Source organism: Eretmochelys imbricata, chromosome 1, assembly GCF_965152235.1.
Source record: "Eretmochelys imbricata isolate rEreImb1 chromosome 1, rEreImb1.hap1, whole genome shotgun sequence".
In the NCBI taxonomy this organism is placed as follows: Eukaryota; Metazoa; Chordata; order Testudines; family Cheloniidae; genus Eretmochelys; species Eretmochelys imbricata.
Window position 1 is genome coordinate 115,753,348 of NC_135572.1, and position 16,728 is coordinate 115,770,075.

The following is a 16,728-nucleotide window of genomic DNA, read 5'->3' on the forward strand; positions in this document are numbered from 1 at the left end:
TTGTTCACATTGTGCCTTTGACAGCACTTTGTGTAGTCAGTTTCACTGTTTGCTCTGTTTAATCAGTTCCACTGTTCTTTGTGTGGGTCTTTAACACTGCAGCAGGAGGAGAGGCAAATGAAAGTATTTAATCATTAAAACTACTAACTTGACAAGGGCATATAGGCACCTGTAGCTACCTCAAACTTCTTCTGACTTACTTTTTAAATTGACCAACTTCCAGGTTGAGAAGGTGGCCTTTTAAGAATCAGATTTGAACTACTATTTCCTTTTTGTTTTCAAAGATGTTACAGAACTTCACACTTTTTGTGGCCTGTTGGGCTTTGGGGGTATTTTGGCTGTTCTTAAACAAAGGTGTTGTCTAAACACACAAGTTGCACCGTTTCAACTACAGCTGTTTAAAAAAACCAACCAAACAAAAAAACTTACTTAAATTGATTATACCTGGCTTGTATTGATTTGAAAAATGATTTTGGTTAATCAGGTGTAACTTTTGTGTGAAGTTTAAGTTTGCATTAAATTTAGCTGCTATTTTTAAAATCAGCTTGACAGGTTTATAACTTTTGATCATTTATCCTTATTTCATTCTTCAAAAGACTCTCCTGTATGCATGTGAAGAAACCTTGGACATCTGAAATGACATGCCCTTTCAGTTTTCATAATGTTTGTTTAATAATCACCATAAATTACCAAAATTAATTTCCCAAAGTAATCCATAGATAGTAAACATGTAAACTCTAGCCTAAGCCCTTTTCCCAGAGTTGACTGCCTAGATTTCCTGCCTTATGACCAATCTGTCCCTAGTTTCTTCTGGCTGGTGGTCCACTTCCATCTTTCATGTTCAGGGTACCCAGCCAGGTTCCCACACCTGCTAAGAGTGAGTCAGTGTCAAACACCTGCCATTCATTTGGATAGCTCTTTCACTGTTGTTCTTTTATCGCTCTTACTTGGATACTTCTGTGATTGCATATACATGAGCATACACGCTTTAATGTTGCATCTGCTTATGGTACCACAATTACCAGCTTCGATTGGTATATTGCGTCATTGACCTGCAGTGTCGAGCTTGTCATATAAGAGCATGACAAATGCAGAGTGTTTGCTGCATTTGTAATATGTACTCCTGTGACTGTAGTCTAGGTCCAGCTTGAAGTCATGGAAAACGAGCATCTGAGGGAAAGGATAGAAACATGTTTAAAAACAGAAGTGCTTGAAAGAAGGAAAGTGGAGCTAGAGAGGCAGCCTTACTTGTCCTACGATGCTGAGATTGCAGGCCTGTTGGGTCTCTTGCATTACAATATGTGGGTGGCATCCACAAATTGCTTTTGCCCTTTCCCTTCCAAAATGGTTCAGTTGTCTTCATCTTTAAGTGTTTTGGAGCGGGGGGAGAGAGCCTGATAAGCTAGCTGCTTTCCCATCCATCTGTCTCATGGCAAATACCCCATCACCCTCCTACCTGCTAGCCGTGGCCCTGCTAAGTCTTTTGCATAATATTGTCAGTGTCCATCTGCCAAAGAAGCAGTACTGTACGTTGTACCCAGGTGCTGAAACATTTCCTCTTCTCTGGCAAGTTAAGCAGTTGATAGGACAAACCATTCAGGGCTGAGTTTCTTCTTCCAGTGCACATTTTCCTGTGGTGCTGCAGCAGCTAACAACTGGAGAAAAAGAATCCGAGAAGAAGGGATTAAAAAATGGAGGAGATGTAGCTTTCACAGATCCATCTCCGTGTGTGCGTCTGTTGCACTTGTTTTCTATCTGGAATGAGATTGAGTAATTGAAAGGAGTTTTTTTGATTCTTGCATATGGTTACTTTTCTTGTTAGCATTTATATCACAGTTATGGATAAGTATCTGCTCAAATATATCTTCATTCACTCATGCCAAGGAAGGAATGTTCACTCTTAGTGGTCCACTGTTCTGAACATCAGTGTGCCATTATAATGTTAAACTTGTACTAGCTGTTACATATAGGAAATTCCAGCGAGGTCTTTTCAGAAACATACATATTGGTCATCCAACAGAATATCATTAAGTAGTAGCAACATTTATCTGGATGACAAAAATGCCTTCAAAAATGTCATTGTGGCAGATAATTCACTAAAATATCACAAAATATTCTTAGAATGAAATGACAAAACCAGCCTCTGGGTTGTAAGGAATGAGGGGAGTTTATGTGTCTAAAGTCCTGATAATAGGGGTCTTGCAAATCCTCTTAAAATTTGTGTCCTGTCTGCCACAAAAAAAAAAAATCAGCAAAATCATTGTGATTTAGTTAAATTTGGCTTAAAATAATTATGCATCATTTTTAACAGTGTTTTAAAGTAGTAAGTGAAACTTAAACCTTATACCTGTTTTCCCTCTGAATTTTTTCCTGCACCATGGAAATGCACTAACTTGTTGCAGGGTTGTTTTTGGAATTGATTTGTGTGTTAGAAATAAAAGAATGTACATTTCCCTTAATATTTTGTATATGTGATTAATAAACAATTTATAGTACAGTAGCTCCCAGAGGAACTTATCAGAACATCCTTTTGTGCTGCTGTCATGGAAAAAATAAAAGTATCCCATTTCTAGAGGGCTTGTGGTCTTAAGAAGAGCTCTGTGTAGTTCGAAAGCAGGTCTCTCTCACCAACAGAAGTTGGTCTAATAAAAGATACTGCCTCACTCACCTTGTCCCCCATTTTGACATTGTCTCTCTCAACCTCAGCTAGCAGATTTTATATGCTGACCGTTTAGTTTGTAAGCTTGTTTGACATCAGTCATGCAGTGGTAGAACAAGATTAGCTATGCAACTTATACTCTTTAAACTGGTAGCTATATTTAAATGAGACCTTTTATCCATTCATATGGCAGTAAAATGGCTAATTCTATACTAGAATTGTTGGGCTTGAGTTGGTTATTTGACATAACTGCCATACCAAGTCATACCAATGGTCCACCTAGTCTAGTAGCCTGTCTTCCAGCAGTGGCCAGTGCCTGATGCTTCAGAGGGAATGAACAGAGCAAGACAATTATTGACTGATCCATCCCTTGTTGTTCAGCACCAGATTTTGGCAATCAGAGGTTTAGGGACATGCAAAGCATAGGATTGCATTCCCGACCATCTTGGCTAATAGCCATTGATGGACCTATCTTCCATGAACGTACCTAATTTTTTTTAACACAGTTCTACTTTTGGCCTTCACAACATCCCCTGGCAATGTGTTCCGCAGGTTGACTGTGTTGTGTGAAGAAGTACTTTCTTATGTTTGTTTCAAAACTGCTGCCTATTAATTTCACTGAGTGAACCCTGGTTCTTGTGAAACATTGCCTATGGTCAGACTTCCAATGTGAGGTGCCTGTGAGACACAGCAGTACTATGGATTGAAAAGGGGTTGTGAACTGGCTCAAAGTTTGCATCTTTGTCTTTTTGAAGGGAAGGGGTAATGAAATGGGTGTGCGCCATCTTTTGTTGTTTATGACGTATGAAGAATGCCCAGAAAGGTGTGTTCTGCTTTTTTTATTAATTTAATTGAGAATCAGTGTTTGTCTTCCCTATTTTTGCTTGAAGATTCAATGGAGAACTAAGTCAGTGATGTCAGGTTTCAGAGTAGCAGCCTTGTTGGTCTGTATTCACAAAAAGAAAAGGAGTACTTGAGGCACCTTAGAGACTAACAAATTTATTTGAGCATAAGCTTTCGTGAGCTACAGGTTAAACCTGAATGAGCAGGGAGTGAGATTTATTCACTGTGCAAAGAGTACATTTTGTTTTGAAGTGGTATTTTTTGCTATCACCTGTCTAGTATAGACACCTGAACAAACAGTTTAAAGAAGAGCCCTGTAGTTAGAGCTTTAACATCCTTAACCTTCAGGTAAAGATTGAGAGTTTTACATCATAGCATCACACCACTAGATCATCAGCAAAACAGGGACCGGACTGGATCCTTCTGATATTTTAAGGTTTAAAAACAAGCAGGCTTTTAAAAAATTAAGCTTTGCTTTACACATCATGAAGAAGCAAAAAAGACATGGCACCCTTTGTTTTATCCCTCCATAAATAACTTTTAAGTGTTTTCTTAGGTATCTGTGTAAGAGATCTGTTTTTTCATCCAAATTGAACTCTTCCCGTTTAATTTTTGGCATCTTCTGGTACACACAGTCTCTCTTTTTAAACGAGAAAAGGATACAGGGTGCTCTGGACATACTGTGGTGAGAGACAAGAGAAAACTCTCTTTCTGCTCTCTACGTACCCTTCGTTACTGTGCTACATTATGAATAGCTTGTGCACGTGATTTCGTTGAATCATTCTCGTTGGGTTTCATAGGCATCTTCAGTTAAGGCTCAACATTCTTTGTTTTATTGCTAACAAACCATTTTTTCCATCAGCTCCAGTCTTCAAACTCCTGTTTCACTCAGTGAAACCTGTAACCTTACTAGGCAACATCTTGTCTTAAGAAATCACCCAAAGTATCCTTGTTCCATTTCAGTAGGAAAATCACTTACCTTTATTAAAAAGCAGTCTGTGTTGGTCCCTTGAATGGTCACGTATGACAGATTTTGCTGTATTGCACAACTAGTTATAGGTTTCCTTCAATTCCTTTGACTTGTGCTTCTATTATACTTCCTCTGCTGAGCTGGCTAGTCTCTTACAATTTCTGAAATGAACAGGTACCGACTTCTCTGATACAGAAGGATTCCAATACCCATCCCAAAAAAATATGAATATGTACAGGCTGTGTGGAATCCAGCTGCATCACTTTCACTCTTCACTATTCAGTACCTTGGTCATATAGCCTATCAGGGCACTAACAGGAAACCTAAGATGAGCAGAAGCATGCATGATTGCATCTTTTATCTAATCTGTGTAAGTCTCTTGACCCACCTTACCAGAAACAACTAACGCTACATGTTTTGGAAATGGAGTTTATAAAGGATTGTACTGTCCCAGGTGAAGTGGACTTCCTAGGTACAATAAGGAAGCTTAATGTAATTTTGACCCTAATGAAGCAAAGGCAAACATTGACAGTTTTCTCACAGTGTGGTTATCAGAATAGAAACATGATGTTAATGACTATTGATGCACCACTATGAAATTTAAACTGTTTACAAGTCAAAACAGGTATTTTTCTTCTGTTCTAACCAGTAAAACCAAAGGCTCCTCCTAGTATCTGAAAGTTGAGCTACTATTTTTGCTTGTTATATCATCAAAAACAGTCTGAAACTGTAAGTTATCTTGAAAACTTGATGGCATAAGAGGCAGAATAAAGAACAGCTTGCTCTTCTGCAGCTGTTGTGCATTGGCTGTACTGTGCTGGCAGAAGTAAAATGTTTTACTTGTAGGCTATGCATTCTGCAAACACACTGGGAGCATCTATATATCTGTGTTAACAAGTGCTAACAGTGTTGCTATGATTCAAAATCTTAATTTGTTTAATTCTAAATTTATTTTGCTGTGTTTTTACTATGGATTTGCATGTATGATCTCTGGAGAGAACAATGTATTAAGAACTAGGGTTTGAAGTTAGGAGACAGATACGGAAGGTGAAGAGTTTGATCATAAGGCATTTGTTGCAGTGGTAGCTTCCTGCAGCCCTGCTGCTTTTTCATTTAGTTTATTATACTGGGATTTTTTTTCTCCATTATCTCACAGTGGACCAGATCTATCATCTAGCATCTCCTGCTTCCCCTCCAAATTACATGTATAATCCTATCAAGACATTAAAGACCAACACTATTGGGACATTAAACATGTTGGGTGAGTTGAAAACTTTTTTTTTCCCCCCTAACTTCATTCATTTTGCTTGAAATACACAGAACTGCTAACAACTGTTGGGCTCACAATTGTGTTCCACTTAAACTTTAAGGCCCATCAAGGTACTTAAGCAGAGGCTTAATGATAAGCACATGAGTAGTTCCATTAAAGTGGATTATGAAAAATCAGAGGGACTATTTGCATTTTTATAGTGACGCACATGTTTAAGTACCTGGCTGAATCTGGAGCACAGCCATCTGTACTGAGGTCATTGTGTCTATTGTGCCATGTGAGACTGAATTCATTAGCCCAGTTTGTTTACTAGCAAGCTAGCAAGAAGGTTCAAATTGCTGTTACGCTAAAATTTTAAATTCAGTATTTAATGAGTGTTAAATCTGCAAACCGAACTCTTGTTAGTATTGAAAGAAAGTGGTTTTAGGGTAAAAAAGGTATGCTTTTCTGCCCTTCATTCTCTGTCTCAGAATAACTCCTATATGTCTTTGTTCATGTTGGATTAAAAACAGAATTGGAAAGGAAGAGCTAATATTTTCCTAACGTAAACACACATACTGACAGCTATTCTAGGACCAAGAAAGAGTCTTGCTTGTCCGGCACAAGAGAAGGAAGAGTTCAGCGATGGACGGGAGGCAGGGGGAATGAGTCAAAAATCGAAGAAAAATATTCATTTTCCTTGAAAGCCCCATTTTCTTCTAGGATGTTTACCTCTTCATGTGAACATTTCAGTATTTCAGCTGAGGCCAGCTACAAACAGCATAGGAGCCATCTTGAGCATAGGAGCCAACCAGAGTACAAGGATTTCCATATTCATGTCCCAGTTATTGAGTAATATCTATGAAGCAATTATGCAAATCAGGCACACAACCAGAGTGCAACTTGGGGGGAAAGTCTGCTGTCGTGTCTCAATGACTGTGGAGCATCCCTGTGTTCAGAGTGACAGCTGACTCCATTTCAGTATAATGAGTGTTTGTGTGTAGAATTGCAATAGCTCCATAGTATTGGTACTTCCCATTGTGGTGGTCTCTCCCCCAGCCAATTCTGAGAGTCCTATGCTGCTGCTGAGGTTCAATACAGTGTCAAGGACAAATTCTCAGCTATATTAATTTGTATTTAGTGCAGTTAAGAGTCAGGCAGCAAAGTGGCTTCAAGCCTCTTTTGTTATCCCTTTACATTCTAGTCTCGATCCAGTTGTCACTGCTTTAGCTTGCACTGGTTGCCAGTGACCCCTGGGATTTTTGAAGTAGTGGGTGTTTGCTGAGACATGGGGATCCTCTGGCCCCACTTCTTTTCCCCAACCAGGAAATGCTGCACTGGGCACAGTTCAGGGAAGTCGATGACTTAAAAGCTATTGTCGCAGTTCTGTGCCATCAAATTGTCCCCCTAGCCAGGGGAGAAATTTCTATCACTAGCTCGGCCATCTTGAGGGTCAGGGTGCCAGCAGAGCAGTGCAAAGCCTCCCGCCTCCCTTATGCTGGGCAGAATCAGGCCCACTGCATTAAGTTTCAGGAGGAGCTACAAAGGTCTAATGAACTTGCATGGGGAATGTAACACACTTTTCTCCTAAACCACATAGCTCCACTTAGCTCCCACCCAGGTTCCTATTGATGTTTCTAGCCCTTTTGGTTTACAGGATATCAGACCGTAAAACAGTAGCTATTCCTTCAGTCTAGCAGTATTTTTTTGGCCCCAATCCCAGACTTAATATAGCAAATTTTTAATAGGAGAGTGGTTACCCATTAGAACAATGTACCGAGGGCTGTGGTGGATTCTCCATCGCTGACCGTTTTTAAATCAAGACTGGTTGTTGTCCTAAAAGATATTCTTTAGTTCAAACAGGAATTAATTAATTAATGGCCTTGTGTTATGCAGGAGGTCAGACTAGATGATCACGATTGTCCCTTCTGACCTTGTGATCTATGGAAAAAAGTCCTGCACTTTAGTTCAATGTAACTTTCAATCCATGAAATAAGTGTACGTAAGATTTGACAATTAGCCAGGTGCGCGATGTGAGTAGCTGCAGAAAAGCTCAGTCGTGTTCCTTCCAGCTTGAAGGTGGGTACTGGAGACTTGGAAGAAGAGAGGCTAGATCTGAAAGAAACTGATTAGGGAAGCCCTGAATTCTCGTCTTTCTTAGACAAAGTCGGGTCTAAATAAAGCAATAAACTTAACTGAAAGTCTTTTGTATTTACTAAAATTCACTGTTTACTTTTTCTCAATGTTTAGGATTAGCAAAACGTGTTGGAGCACGGCTTCTGCTGGCCTCCACCTCCGAAGTCTATGGAGGTAAGACATGAGCATAGATGGAGTATCTATAGTGTGACTAATCAAGAAAGATTTATAATAACTTCTGTGGATGGGGCATGGCAGCATCAAGTATTTGTGTAGTTGTCATACTTGGACTTGTTAGAGCTTTCATCTTAATGTTTAAAATGTAGCTGGTAATCTTTACTTTAAGGCCCTTTTACGCTGCCAGAGTGGAATACAGCAGCCCAAGTGTAAATGAAAATCAGGCCCTAAGTGCTGTGTGTAAGAGTTGACCTATAAGAATGTCAGCATTCTTTGTAATAAAGGGGTCTTAGTGGCAGTTTCTAAATGTTGAACTCTTTGACTCCAGAGGCCATAGTGGGAATAAATTGGAGGAAAACAGGCAGCAGGTTTGATTCTTGTTCCCCAGACTGTTTGGAATCTGGATTATTATGATGATTAAGCAGCAACAGTGGTGTGTCCAGTGCTGAACAAGCCACAGGCCCTGCTCTAAAAGGGCATACAAAGGTCTGTCTACCTTGGAGAATGACCTACTGACAACATCACTATCAGCAATGAGCCCCTGGCTACTTCCTGCCTTCCCCTCTTTAAATCTTGCTGAGAATTATTTAACGAGTGCAGATGCAGCAAAATGCTCTTTGGTAACATCAGGGACCATGATTGGCCTTGTTGGTGCTAGATAACCTTTATAAAAATTTCCATGTGTTGTGAACACCACTTCTACTCCACGAGTACTAGCATTAATGGAACATTAGTGTAGCTGGGTTACCAGTTAGTACAGGCATTTTCAACACTGAGCTGATCTAACTAACACAGCAAGCAGCAGGATGTTGCTAATAGCTGAGCGCTCTAAAGACCTTTTCATTAAAAAGTTCTTAACTTCTCCCCTCTTCCTCTAGACAAAAAGAATGAGATGTGCTCTTTTTATTCCCCTCATGTTTACTTTTTGGATGAAATAACTTTAGGCAGCAGCTGCACCACAAATATAACAAGCCAGAACTCCTCCAACGACGAGGCAGTCACTGCAAATGGCATGACTGTGTCTCATCCCACATTCCTGCCTCCCTATTTCTGTTATGCCAGGGTCAGTTCCTACAGCGGGAAAGCACTGGGCCAGGAGACACTTCCTAACTGAACAGGAAACCATATTATCTCTTCCGGAAGATGGAACATTGCTACAGGCAGACCAAGCATACCAGTTCTGGAGCAGCATCTCTCCCCAGCAACCTGATTGCTGCAGGGGACAACTTAAAGAAACACAGATTGTCAGACTTCGTTATGTATAAAATCCAGTCAGGCAAAGGGCTTTACCGCCTTCATATAGTAGGTTTAACTAAATGGAAAAGTTATTATTTTTGAGTTCTTGGCAGGATAAACCCCTTGAAAATGCCCTTTAGCTGTTTCCACTTCCTACAGTGGTTCTCAAACTGTTCTCCAGGGTGCTTCCAGGTGATTGGCAGAGTTGCTTCTGTCAGAGTATTGAAGCATCTGCATGAATTAAAGCTGCACTGTAACTTGAACACAGTCCAGGACAACCTTAGGGTTTCCACAGGCTTTTCTGATCAATTAAAATATCTGATATCTTTTCACTGTCACATGTTTCATTTGGCATGAATTTAACCATGATAAAATCTGACAACAGCTTAAAAATTAGAGTGGCAGGAAACATACAGAACTAAAACTCAGTGGCCTAGAAAAAGTAGAGCAGTGGGGCAGCAGGATAACAATAAGAATGTGGTAATATATGCAACTTTAAACCCAGAGAGGAGAAAAACACAGCACAGATAAAATGGGTGTTGTAATAAAAACAACTGTATCATGTCTATTTTATCCTGTCCTAATTATTTTTCTTTATGAAATCGAGCTCTATTGTTGAAGCAGGGATGGTGTGGAACTGGGCTTGGACCTTGAGAAGGGAGGAGAGGAGAAAGTAATCCATGCTGTGGGCTCAATTTTAAAAGTAATGAAATGACTTAGGACCACAAGTTTCATTGACTTTCAATGGGGCATTTTCTCCTAAGTCACTTTGAAACTTTTGAAAATCCTGCCTTAGTCTATAATATACAAAGATTCGTGAACCATTGTCTTTTGATGTGCTCTATGAATTATGGCTGAGTATATTTGACATCAGTATCTGCCTTCAGTGAGGTTATGAAAAAAAATTAAATTTCCCATGAGATTGGGCCATAGAGGACAGTTTTAATCAGTTAGAACCTTAGTCTGGAACTATAAATGAAATGCAAAATTTCTTTTTATACAGTGTCCTTTATAAAAAAGCATCGAAAAGTTGTAGCATGACAAAGACAAAGCTGTAGCTCCTGGCAGAGGAGGCATTCTAATTATAAGCCATTATTTGGTAGTGTCTTAACATTTTTAAAAAAAGGAAAGCTTGAAATCCAGGCCACAAATGGGGGAGGGGGGAGAAAATGATACTCCTCTGTCAGTGGAACTATTTGTTTTTGGTGTATGTGATGTCCCAGAGCATGGTTTTCTTGAATGCTTACAGCAAATCTGGAACTGACCAGATTTCTTCCGAGGAGCTACAGTTCAATCTCACTGTCTGCCAGCCAGCTCTAGAGAGTAATGATTAATGCCATTTGAACACTAACTTTCAAATATTACTAACATTCATTTTTAAATTGAATTAATCTTGGCTGAAAAAGTAACCTCTCTGTGCCACTTGCTGACCTCAGAGTATCTGGCTCAGAGAAGAGCAAGGCACACACACACCATTTTTGTTTGTGGGGCTTTTCCCCACCTTCACCAAACCAGATTCTTTATGGCATGTCTAGATCTCCACCTCCTGGTTATTTAAAATGAATGAATTGGATATTGGTCTGTAAAACTCTTAGGACCTTTTATATTAGACAGTAAAAGCCTCAGGGTCTGTGCAGGTCTGTGCTCTAGCAGGTCTCTCTCTTTTTTCCTTTTTTATCCTCAACAGTGGCGTCCAGAAAGCAATAAGTCTTGGACAGAACTGTAATTTTCAGTCTCTGCATACATAAACAAGCATATTACCTATCCAAATGGAATTGTTTCCACTTTCAGTCATGCTGCTCGATAGGGGTAATAAGAATCTGGAGAGAACTGGGCACAACTGATGATGATGTTGTGATCTATTTGTACTTGAAGATCAGAATAAGAATTGTGATCTGTAACATTCCTGTTTTTCTTCCTTGGTTATACCTCTCACTGCTGAGCAGTGCTAAACATTCTGGGATTTATAGGTATCTTTTCACAGGTCACCAAAGAAACTAGGGGAAGGCAATCTAAAGTGTGTGTTTAATACTCAATACAAATAGTAACAGTAAAAAAGAAAAAGATGCTTCCAGAGCGGGCATACCTTTCGTCCAGGCTGGAATGCTAGTCAAAGTGTTGTAAAAAGAGATACTTGCTGGTCCCAGAGTATCCAGCTGAGAGAAGAACAAGGCACGCACACACCATTTTTGTTTGCGGGGCTGTCCTGCACCTTCACCAAACCAGATTATTTATGGCATGTCTAGATTTCCACCTTCTGCCTCCTTTTCCCCCCAGCTCTTTTTTAAATTCCAAGATGTCTTAGCTCCTTTTACAAACTAAGTAGAAATTAGCAAAGAACTCTAAATAACCTGTAATAACCTCTTTATTAAATGATCTTAGATCAGAACCTTGTTTTTGCGTCTAGAGTTATTCCATCTTTAAGGTTCATTTCCAGACAAACGTTCAACTCAGACTGCTGTGAGTAATGGCTCTTATGAGGAGACACATCCAGCGAGGAGGCTGCTCTGTTTAATATGCTCAATTTGGGGATTTTATAGATTCTCAGATTGTCCTTAATAGTTACACCTTCGGGATTCTATTCGATGAATCTATTGGAGTGAAAGATGTTGGAGTTTAATATTTAAAAATTAGATAAATAATTTCAAGAAGAATTGTTTAACACTGTACATACTAAAACAAGCTCTATCAAAAGAGCCCTATATAAAATGAGTTATATTCCCTCTTCCTGTTACTAGAAAGAGAAAGTCATTCAAGTGTTGTTTCTCTCCATAGATCCTGAGGTTCACCCTCAAAATGAAGATTACTGGGGCCACGTGAACCCCATAGGACCTAGGGCCTGCTACGATGAAGGAAAGAGAGTTGCAGAAACAATGTGCTATGCCTATATGAAGCAGGTATTTGGTTGTCAAATTCAGTGGGCTTGCCGTACAGGCTGAGTACAAATGCAGAACAAAACTGAAAATATGCTGCTATAATTATAGCCTCTATGAAAGATTTGCATGGTTGATCATTTATTTCAAACAAATTAAATCAGTAACTTAGCACTAGAATAAAGATGAATTTTATGAGGTATTTGTAACATAATTTATTAGCTTACCTTTTTATAAAGGAAAAAGATGATGGTTAAGGGTGCGTTTTTCTTCATGAATCAGTATTAACTTTTATATGCATTAATCTTTTCTTATTTAGTTCAAATAGTGTTTGAAGCTGAAAAGCTATATAATGTCCTTTAATTTGTAGTGCATGGAGCTCTCTAATGTCTGATTTTTTATTATTATTTTGTTTTTGTTTTGTTTGGCATTTTTATATTAAAGTGGCAGAGGAAACCAGTGTTAATGCATTATACAAAATATTTCAAACCCTTGCAATGAGTAAATTCTTAACATTATTTTAAAACATATAGCTGTGACTTAAAAATAGTAAAAACATTAATGACATTTTAACTTACCTCTGTGATCCAATATGGTATAGCATAAGCCAGTCATGTTATGGATCAGAAAGAGAATAAATCTAAAGGATCTTGTCTGATTTGCTCCACAAGTTTATCTTGTAAGCCAGGGATTGGCAACCTTTAGCATGTGGCCCATCAGGGAAAGCTGCTGGCGGGCCGGGACGGTTTGTTTACCTGCAGCTTCCGCAGGTTTGGCCAATTGCAGCTCCCAGTAGCTGCGGTTCACTGTTCTATGCCAATCAGGGCTGCGGGAAGAGGTGGTCCAGCCCATGCTGTTTCCCGCAGACCCCATTGGACTGGAGCGGCAAACCGCAGCCAGTGGGAGCTGCGATTGGCCGAACCTGTGGACACTGCAGATAAACCATCTCAGCCCAGCAGCGGCTTTCCCTCATGGGCCAAAGGTTGCCAATCTCTGTTGTAAGCTATAAAATGAAGATAGCAGTAGCAATTGAGGTGATGAGTGTGTTTTATAATTATCTTTAGCACAGCAGCTCTTTCCATGATGGCTTGCAAACTGTTATATCTACCTGTGAACAGGTTTTATCCTGCTATGAGGTCTTGCACATGTAACATGTTGAATCCTCCGCAATTAAATGGTACATACAGTAATATACTTGTAGCGCTGCAGTCCTATGACTAGGGCCCTACCTAATTCATGGCCATGAAAAACATGTCTCAGACTGTGAAATCTGGTCTTCTCCGTCTAACCCCTCATTGAAATTTGGTCTTTTGTGCGCTTTTACCCTATACTATACGGATTTTTATGGGGGAGACCAGCATTTCTCAAATTGGGGGTCCTGACCCAAAGGGGGCGGTCACTAGGTTATTTAGGGGGGTCGTGGAATTGCCACCCTTACTTCTGCGCTGACTTCAGAGCTGGGCAGCCAGAGAGCGGAAGCTGTTAGCCAGGTGCCCATCTCTGAAAGCAGCGCCCCGCCAGCAGCAGGGCAGAAGTAAGGGTGGCAATGCCATACCAGGCCATCCTTACTTCTGCCGTGCTGCTGGCGGTGGCTCTGCCTTCAGTACCGCAACCCCTCTACAATAAACTTGCAAACCACCCCCCCCCCCCATTCCCTTTTGGCTCAGGACCCATACTGTTACAACACAATGAAATTTCAGATTTAAATAGCTGAAATCATGACATTTAAGATTTTTTTTTTTAAATCCTCTGACCGTGAAATTGACCAAAATGGACTGTGAATTTGGTAGGGCCCTACCTATGACCGAATCTGCAAGCTATTACTGTTTTTTTAACATAATAGGACTATACATGGTAGTAAGCACTACGTTTGGTAGTAAAGGTTTGCAGGACTCTGTGCTGTGTACACATGCATTAAATGAAAACTCCTAATCCGCAATCTGTCTTTGGAGTTGGTATATTAGATCCTTACTGTAGCCTATTCCTGGTCAGTGAAGGCTCAAGGAATACTGCCTAGCCTTGTCCCATGATTTCATGCTTTCTGAAGCCTAATTGGACTGGCTTCCTGAGGACCAGTGTGGATGTTTTACTAGTACTGTAAAAAACAGGTTTACTTTTTGCTGGTGTGGACAAGTCTGACATTTCCCCTTAAATAAAGGTATTGTGCCTTTGAGGATGCTCACTCGACGTGGCTAGCCTTGAGATGTCTCTCTTGTGCAGCAGGTACAAATGTGAGATTTAATTGGTTACACCTAGACTGTAATCTCTCCAGAGTGGTGTCAGCCTCACTTTTCAAAAAACTCTTTTATTTTTTCTCTGCTTTGATATTTCATTTTCCATCGTGTGTGTGGTGTTGAGGAAATTCTCATTGCTTATTGTAGATATTCTTTTAAAGCTATTGCATCCTTTTCCTTTGTTCCTTTAGAATTGCAACTCAACGAAAGATCATCTGACTATATCATACCTTCCTTTGAATCTCTCTGCTGACTCTTCCTCCATCTAAAGCTTAAGCTCCATTTTCTTATCCATAGGGCCCTTCACAATTCTCTCTTCTCCCTACTTACCAAGGTCTGATGTATGCTAGAAAATTAGGTCATTTTAACGACGTCAGTCAGGGGTGTGAAAAATCCACACCCCAAGCACTGTAGTTAAGATGAGCTAAATCCCTGTGTAGACAGTGCTAGATTGTCAGAAGAATACTTCCATCAACCTAGCTACCACCTCTTGGGGGAATCCCTCCGGTCAGTATATATCAGCAATACACAGACTTAGGCTCATGAGCTGCAAGTGGCTCTTTAATACGTCTCCTGCAGCTCTTTGCAACACATGATATTAAAACACTGTGGTTTAATTCTTAACCAGTCAGGAGGCTTTTACTATGTCGATAATTGTAGTTGATAAAATAATAATACTTGGTCATTTTGCTGTTAAAGTGTGTGTGTGTGTGTATGTATGTATGTGTATATAGTACTATAATAAATGAAACAATGAATTCACACTACAGTGGCTCTTTTGGTTAAGGTTGATTGCTAATTTGACTCCTGAACTACTGAGGTCTGGTCCGCACTCTTTATCACACCTCCCCCTCCACTCTGTCGATGGCAATGGTCTCAACCTTCTGTTTATCTGCTTCTTAAGCAAACATCTTGTGCTTTATGCATAGAACAGGTTCCCTGGCCTAATAGTAACGCTACTAGCTTCTCTACCTAAAATCACTGAATCATCTCTGATGGGGGCATCTATAAGAAACCAGGCAATGTTTAGTGATTGGGTGGTTGGAGAAAGTCTGTAACTATAAAATTAAAAGAAAGCTAATACTATGGTGCAGTGGTAGCTGCTCCCTAGCTAAGGTTGTGTTAGAGAGTGTAGTTTTAGCAGGAGCTTTAAACCTTTGTTTAGTAGTAATTTCATTGAAATAGCAAAAAGCAATACGTAAAATATAAATTTTGAGCATTATTTGAATTTTTTGTGGTGGTTTAATGAAAAGTGGATTGATAGAAAGAGAACAGTAAGGTCAGAAATTGCTTCTTTTGGCCATTTTCCCACTGGATTGTCTTTTTTCTTGCATTCCTTTTGCAAGAATGTAAAACACTCAGGGGACATTGATGCTGGTCATGTGTTGATTGCTCAAGTATTAATAAAGCATCAGTGTTTCTTTCTAGATCTTTTTATAATTTCTTGGTCACAGTGGAAAATATTGAATCCTTAAACCCATCAGATTTCCATTTGATGACAAATCTGGTGCAGTGTGAGAGCTATCAATCACTTTTGGGGCAACAAGAGAGATTACCAAATACCTCTGGGGCCCAGGAGAAAGATGGTTAGCTAGGAAAGAGGCAGCACAGTCTTAAGTGACCTTAGCAGTGCAAGGGCAGAATAACTCTTCAAATGCATGGAATGTATCACAATTAGATGTATCGGTCTGCTATTGATATAGAAGCATAAGAAGTCAATATTAAGGTTTTGTCTTAGAGCCAGTTTGGTGAAGTTGGGGTACACACTGCTTTTGGGTATCTGTTGGAGCTAGAAGTGAAAGCATTATGGAGCCACAGATGAAAAGTGTTATATAACAGCTAGGTATTGTAATGGAGTTGGTTATTGAAAGTGTTATAGGCAATGTGAAGGTGGAAAGAACACACAAGCTTTTTCCTTTTAGCTTCCATGTTTCGTTTGTTTCCATATTTTTAGGGTTTGGGTTGGATGTGGTCTGACCTTCACAGATCAACTGTCACTAAATGTCATCTTTTGTTTCTAATACATATTCAAGTGTTAGTTTAATTCTCCCTATCCTTCATATGTTTTTTTAAACTGTAAACTCTTTAGGACATATACTGTCTTTCTCTGTTTGCACAAGGGGGTCTTGGTTGCTGTCTAGGCCCCTTGGAGTTAATATAACATTAATATTAAATACCAATTTGGTGATCCGTTTCTGGGTAACGGACAGTGGCAGCTAACACTTATCTTCTGGTAGCGCAAAGGAATCTGTAAAAAGGCACTGATTTCTCCCTGCCTTATCACTGCCCAAGCATCCTCACTTTAAAAGCAGAAAGCTTTGATGCCATTTGATATTGCACAAAAGCAAGAA

At 39.7% G+C, this 16,728-nt stretch overlaps 1 protein-coding gene across 3 annotated transcripts in view; it reads left to right on the forward strand.

The window, feature by feature from the left end:
• UXS1 (UDP-glucuronate decarboxylase 1) overlaps positions 1-16,728 on the forward strand; it is a 93,171-nt gene that overhangs the window by 46,651 nt on the left and 29,792 nt on the right. For all 3 annotated transcript variants that reach the window (XM_077814265.1, XM_077814280.1, XM_077814274.1), the window contains 3 exons: positions 5,629-5,733; positions 7,972-8,031; positions 12,046-12,167. In XM_077814265.1, the coding sequence (XP_077670391.1) occupies positions 5,629-5,733; positions 7,972-8,031; positions 12,046-12,167 (287 nt within the window). The remainder of the gene's footprint in view (positions 1-5,628; positions 5,734-7,971; positions 8,032-12,045; positions 12,168-16,728) is intronic.